The following is a 7,641-nucleotide window of genomic DNA, read 5'->3' as shown; positions in this document are numbered from 1 at the left end:
AACATTATGATTTAAGTCAAAATATATTCAGGAATCAGTGAACAGAAAACCTCTGGTAGCACTAGGAGAAAGTATTAAATAAAACAGATAGATGGCGTTGTAGTATCGCTATAAAGAAATTATATCCACCTTTATAGTCCGCATATAAATATGAGGATAGAATTTAATAGGAACACGTTAACAGACATAAATCACTATATTATCTCACATAACCGCGACACCGTCAGCCCGTGACTTGCTTTCTAATACTTGCACGTCGCAGCATAAGATAAATGACGACAAAGGAGTGACAGAGATCAACTTTTCAACATTTTTCTTGTTGAAAAAAAAACATTATTTCGAGCAGAAAATTATAAGAAAGCCTTCTTGTGTTCGTTTACAAGGTATAGAAAACCAAATCATAATGAAACAATAATTTTGTAGATGGATTTATTCGATCCAATGAATCATATAATTCAACCTAATTAGACACTATCATGTTGAATATAAATGCCATTTATAATATGTTTTTTATAAGTTGTAACAGTATCGACAGCTTTCCCTTGCTCCCTTCCCACCCTTTTTCTTATAAGGAAAGGATGGGAAGTGGAAGTGGGCTTTCAGGATGAGAGGATGCATGGGAAGGGAAAATATTTTCTTTCTGTGCATCCTCTCCTCCGTCGATTAAAGGTAGGCAATTTTCGTATGTCTATGAACAACGGTCACTTCGCTATTTCAGCGATTTCAGGTGGCCGCTCGCTCGTTTGCCACCTTTTGATATAAAAAAGCTAGCTCTTCTATCAACCATGGTGTCTTCAAAACATCGACCTTCGAAAGATGACACTTTAGTCATTGGTCCACTGATTTAAATCTCTGCATAAAACATATCGTCATCCCTGTCATTATCTTTGACAAAACAGAGATAACAATATGTTTTAAATGGGCTCAGAAACCCACGGTATGAACAACCATGATGTTATCCAATAACGATGAAAAACTGGCTTTTAGAGAATGGATATATAAGTAGAAATTAATTATTAAAATATTTGATGCGACCGTCGCGTCGCGTGAAACCATTAAGCATTGTATTTTACACTCGCAGTTGTGAAGTTTCATATACAATGGAATACAACGGCGTTACGTTGCAGCGAGCTCATGCATTTATTCATTGTCTACGTGTAGTCATTCCGATGCATTGGAATCGCGAGACGTAGTTGTAATTTCAAAGCTTTAATACTTTTCAAATATTTATTATGTACAGTTGTTTACCTTTTCTTACTACTTTTAGACGCTTGAAATACAATTAAGCCAAAATTTGTCATAACAACACATATAATTGCAGATTACTGGTCTTACGTAACTTGGTAAGCGAATTACATTCTTTGAGTACTTTTAGTAAATATGTTATTTACTTAAATAAAGTTTTTTTAAATAACATATTGATAATTTCCATCTCTAAAAAGGTTCTCCACAAAATAAATATTTAGGAGTTATTTAGTTAACATTGAAGGTAACATATTGTGGCTCGGGTACCAGGATATCATAACAAAGCTGTGGAATTGCCTTATCGTTCTCAGTCCCGTGAGAATAACGACGCTTATTCATGGTTATCAAGTTTTGCGAACGAGGATTATTGCACTCCCATCTACAGCCCGGGGGCTTACTTGGGTTTTTTTCTTAGTATTAACTGCTCGTACCATTTGTAGATTAAGTATTCGATTCTAATATTCATCATGATGCAATATTTAATATTAAATAAATTTCATCTTCATATCTTCACGCATTCTTGAAAAAAAGAGTCTTGACAGACAGAGGGACGGACAACAAAGCGATCCTATAAGGGTTCCATTTTTTCCTTTCGAGATACGGAATCCTAAAAAATGACTAAACTTTAAGGTTCTAAATAATTAGGTTTTGTATTAAAACTGATCATATAAATATTTCTATACTAGCCGTCGCCCGCGACTCCATGCGTAAGGAGTTAAAAAAATATTATCAGTAGTCTATGTGTTCTTACAAACTATGCCAAATTTCGTCGAGATCAGTTCAACCGTTAAGAAGTTACCTTCAAACATCCATCCATGAATCTAAATATCCGTATTTATAAGTAGGAGTAATAAGAAGTTAGATGAAACAAAAGTCTAGTTGTATTTGTTTAGTATAAAAATGATAACTTCGTTACTACATTTTCATCTATCAATATTGACTTGCCGTTTAACATAATTCGTTGTATACGATGCGTTCTGCGTTCTGTATCTACAAACCATAGTATTATCACAGCTGTAAGATCAGTTCTATTTCAATCTAGATGGAACAGATTAGCGCGCACAAAGCTCTGTTAACATAAATAAACGCACACAATGTCTCGCTGTACACTGTACAGACTTGCAATATACAGCACATTCATGATATATATACATCCTAGCGGACCCGACAGACGTTGTCCTGTCTACACGTCTTTAATTTGAAACTGACTGAAAAAAATTTACACTGCGATGGTAGCGCCGTCTGTCGGATCCAATGTAAAACATTCCATAATCAACAACTACTAATAAATTAAAAATTAATTAAAAAAACATTGTCCAGCGGACAAAATTGTGAATCTAAACCATTCCCAGATCCCCTTGAACACATACAAAAAATTTCATCAAAATCGGTCCAGTCGTTTGAGAGAAGTTCAGTGACATACACACTCACAGAAGAATTATATATATATATATGTATATATATATATATCTTTATATATATAGCGAAGCGAAATAGTGAAATTTGAAAAATAAAACATGTTGTCAACTTCTATACGAGCGTTAGACCGCGACTTTGTCCGCTCGGAATTTAAAAAAAAACATAATTTGTAGCTCATGTGTTCTTCAAGACTGCGTTCTGTTTATGTGCCAAATCTCATCAAAATCTGATAATGCGTTACGAAGATATTTTTAAACAAACATTCATCCATCCATCTAAACATCCGCATTTATAATTTTAAGTAAAAAGTAAGATACAATCAGTGGATACGTACATTAAAATATTTGATTGATTTTAACGATTTATTTACCAAGAGCTACTGAAAAACAAGTTCATAAAACTTACAATTGAGGACAATATCGTTCAATTGATTTCGGAGGTGACGAACAAGGTTACACTGACTGTTTAGTCAATTGAACAACTACGAATAAACGTATACTGACACTAGGGTGTACAGGTCTATGTTACACGATTCATTATACTATGTTTTTATCAGGTAAGTTTGTCATAACCTTATTTTGATTATAAGCCTTTTGACATATAATTATAATTAATTAAGTAATTCTAAATATAATGGCAACGTCTATTAATAAATGTGGCAATTTTATAATTAATTTAATTGTTATTTAACTTATTTTACTTTTGAAACTTATTATCATAATCCTGCCCTTGTCACTACAGGGATCAGCATAGCATATACTCCTCGATACATCTCTATCAGTCGACATATCTGGATTCATATTCTTACACATAACCTCTTTTATATAATTACGTTGAAAAAATTTATAGATGATTCAATTAACGTATTACAATTTGAGGATTTCTAGTATCAAAATAAAAAATAATATTCTTTTCTCTATCTTCAGTATAAAGATAAAATTCAAAAATAAGTTAATCCGCTTCCGCTTATAACTTACGTTCATCTTAACCTGCGACGCAATATCACTCGGGATGTAACATATTATAACGGACCGGTCTAAAAAGAACACATGTACAATGATTATAGAGATGTTAATATTTCTTGTAACATTATTAATTGTATATTGTATTTATGTACATAAAAGTATACATTATTTGTATAAAAAACGTGGTATAAAATACATCCCTGGTGTACCAATTTTTGGTAACGCATTAAAAAGTACGTTCAGAAAGAAACACTTTGTTGAAGACATTGATGCAGTTTATAAAAAATTCCCAGATGAAAGGTAAGTAATGTTTTGTATGCAATAAAAAATACATTAAAACTTACAATATCTTATATCTTTAAATGAGCAATTCTTTTATATATATATTTACAAGAGAGAGATATCTTATATATAGTAATTCTTCTGTGAGTGTGTATGTCACTGAACTTCTCTCAAACGACTGGACCGATTTTGATGAAATTTTTTGTGTGTGTTCAAGGGGATCTGGGAATGGTTTAGATTCACAATTTTCATCAAATATTAACTTCATATTAATTTATTCAAATTAAAGACGTGTAGACAGGACAACGTCTGTCGAGTCCGCTAGTATTATATTTTTTCGATCTTACCGATAGAAAAAGTTAAGTTTATGTTTAAGTTGATTATCGATAAAACACGAATAAAATGACATATTTTAAAAATGATTCCTAGCTAGATCGATGTATCGCCCCCGAAACCCCCTATATACTAAATTTTATGAAAATCGTTGGAGCCGATTCCGAGATTCCAATTATAAATATACAAGAATTGCTCATTTAAAGATATAAGATTTTGTCTTTCTCTTCCCTTATTCGATTATATGGAGTCATATTTCCTTATTTCTATCATCGAAAATCCATTGTGACTGTGCTCTACATTATTCAGTTCAATTTAAATGTTCATTTACATTTAATAAATATTACTTCTAATCATTTTATACCCAACAGAAATTTTTTTATCATATTAAAGCGCAATATAATGCCCACTTAAAGACACGCAATAAAATGTACGAAGGTCAGCCGTTTGTCTGACGAGACGATTTTTTCTTGTACGATAATTTAAAATAAATATAATGTTGTTTACGACTGCAGTTATTGAAGAGTACTCTATGATTAAGTTTCTTATATTTGTCCTTGTTGAAGTCATTGTATGTTTTTTAATGTTTCAAGAAAACATTATTAATATTTTGGTTAAATTTATTTCATTCATTGGCTTTCAATTAAATCTTTTCTTACTTATTATTTCGTACTAATCCTACTTCTTACTAATATTATATTATAAATGTGAATGTTTAGATGGATGGATGGATGTTTGTTTGATGGTATCTTCGGAACGGTTGAATGGATCTTGATGACATTTGGCACAGATGTAGAACTCAAAGTCATCAGAGCCAACAAAGGAAGAACACATAGTCTGCTCATTACGTTTTTGTCTAATTCCATGCGGATAGAATAGCGGGCGACAACTAGTTTTTAATATAATTGACGTTTTATTTTAAGGTATATTGGTTACACACAAGGGACAACGCCGATAATACTCATCAGGGACCCCGAAATTATAAAGAGCATTACGGTGAAAGATTTCGACCATTTCGTCGACCACAGACAATTCCTTAGTGAAGATGTAGAGCCTTTGATCGGTTCCAGCCTTTTCTTCATGAAAGGTACGTCAGCATTCATAAACCAAATGTTCAAAACTGAAAGCGCCATAAACAATGACCATTACAAAACCAATCAATCGATGCTTGATTTTGAAATATTGTGTATTTGTTTCAGCGCCATCTTGCGTTATAATCAGAGCACTAAAAATGTGTTTGAATTTGTTCTCATTTGGAAGCTAAGGTTTAGATGTGATAAATACGATAATAATCGATATTTATTCCGCCTAATGACATTTTAAATTTTACATATGATACCGAAAATACTAGAAGTAAGACCCAATTGTTTATTTATTATTGTTAACAGGTGATAAATGGAGGGACATGCGAACCACATTAAGTCCTGCTTTCACTGGATCCAAGATGAGACTCATGATGCCGTTTATGACAGAAATAAGCGAAAGTATGGTGGAATACTTGAAAGGTAAAAGCGTAAATATCATTGAATATTAGTCAGTCTTTGTTATTAGTATTATAAATGTGAAAGTTTAGATGGATTGATGGTTAGAAGGTATTTCCAAAACAGCACAACGATTGATAAAATTTGGCATAGATGTAGAACATAGTCTGGAAGAACACATAGCCTGCTTATTAAGTTTATTTAACTTTCGCACGGACGGAGTCGCGGGCAACAGCTAGTCTTCTATACTTACTTGCTCCGCTGGCGCATCGACCCAAAGTTGGTCTTAGCCTCCGACACAAGAAATCGCCAAAGTCGCCTGTCTTGCGCCTTCTCCTGTCAGTCCATCGCTTGTAGCTCCCGCAGATCCAGCTCTACGGCGTCTTCTATAAGAAAGGAAAAATCCTTCTATGTTGTTCTGTACACTAATTATCACCCGGATACATCGGAAATATTTAGTTTCACATTGCAAAGGTTATAACTTCTAAAGGGTCTTATGTAGATAAATTGAAAACTAAATTAAAATTGTTTGTATTGACATTACAAAACTAAAAGTTTTATTTTATCGAATATACTTATCTCGTAGATTACGCATTAGAAGATATAGACGTGTGCGATTTGATGCGTCGCTACAGCAACGACGTTATCGCTTCCTGCGCCTTCGGATGCCAAGTGAATTCCGTCAAAGATAAAGAGAACGAATTCTACAAAACTGGACAATCTCTATTCGAAATGACAACTTTACAGAGAACTAAGCTTATTTTATCAATGTATTTCCCTAGTTTGGCAAAGGTAACGATTCATTTTGAGCGTTCGTTTGAGTCTATTGATTTTAATGACTAACCATGGGTTTCTGGGACCGAAATTGCGGTTAAAACATGTTGTTGTCTTCGTTTTGTCAAAGACGACAGACAAGGGTGACGATGTTTTATATAGAGATTTAGGTCTTAGAAACCCACTGTAAGTAAATTAAATTTTATAAAAAAAGTAATTTACCAACACAGCTTAGTTGTTTATTGACATTTTGAACGATTACTACGAAACGAAAACTTCCTCTTACTTATTTGAAGGACACAATAATTTATATCTTAAACTTTTTATTTATTTTTCAGAATTTGGGCCTCAAAGTTTTTAAAGAAAAAGATATTAGTTTCTTTCAAAATCTAGTAAAAGATACTATGGAATATAGAGAAAAGAATAATATTGAAAGACCGGATATGATACAACTTCTAAAGCAAGCATCTCAAGGTAAAGTTATCACAAAATTCAAGTTTCATACTAAAAATTAAGCAAAGAAGGTCAGTGATTACCAATTTCGTTTATTATGTTGCAGGTAATTTGAAGGCGGAAGAAACAGACATAAATAATGACAAAATTAAACGAGGTCAGTAAATGAAATCTTACTAATAATATAAATGCGAATGTTTAGATGGATGGATGTTTGTTTGAAGGTATCTCCAAAACAGGAGCGTCGGTGGCTCAGTGGTCAAGCACTTGACTTGCAATCTGCAGGTCCTGGGTTCGAATCCCGCCATGTACCAATGTGTTTTTCGATTTCCGATTTACATATGTACATTTATCCGACGTTCTTACGGTGAAGGAAAACATCGTGATGCAACCTGCACATATCTGAGAAGAAATTCAAAAGATATGTGTGAAGTCAACCAACCCGCACTAGGCCAGCGTGGTTGACTATGGCCTAATCACCCTTAACTTAGGGTAGGCTCCGAGCCCCTCGGTGGGGACGTATAGTGAGCTGATGATGATGATCTCCAAAACGGCTGAACGGATCTCGATGAAATTTGGCATACATGTAAGACACAGTCTGGAAGAACACATAGGCTAATAATTGTGTATGCGGACGGTGTTTTGTTAATAATAATCTACATTTTCTTCTAATGCCTCTCCATTACTGG

The 7,641-nt window shown here is 33.4% G+C and overlaps 1 protein-coding gene across 1 annotated transcript in view; it reads left to right on the top strand.

Annotated features, from left to right (window-relative positions):
* Window positions 1-3,697: 3,697 nt before the first annotated feature.
* LOC106121393 (probable cytochrome P450 9f2) overlaps window positions 3,698-7,641 on the top strand; it is a 5,957-nt gene continuing 2,013 nt past the window's right edge. The window contains exons 1-5 of the mRNA XM_013317053.1: window positions 3,698-3,929; window positions 5,168-5,331; window positions 5,633-5,749; window positions 6,312-6,517; window positions 6,838-6,973. Of these exons, the coding sequence (XP_013172507.1) occupies window positions 3,721-3,929; window positions 5,168-5,331; window positions 5,633-5,749; window positions 6,312-6,517; window positions 6,838-6,973 (832 nt within the window). The 5' untranslated portion in view covers window positions 3,698-3,720. The remainder of the gene's footprint in view (window positions 3,930-5,167; window positions 5,332-5,632; window positions 5,750-6,311; window positions 6,518-6,837; window positions 6,974-7,641) is intronic.

Source organism: Papilio xuthus, unplaced genomic scaffold, assembly GCF_000836235.2.
Source record: "Papilio xuthus unplaced genomic scaffold, Pxut_1.1 DF826945.1, whole genome shotgun sequence".
NCBI classification, from domain to species: domain Eukaryota; kingdom Metazoa; phylum Arthropoda; class Insecta; order Lepidoptera; family Papilionidae; genus Papilio; species Papilio xuthus.
The sequence above is the reverse complement of the archived record's forward strand: the minus strand, read 5'-3'. Positions and strand labels throughout refer to the sequence as shown.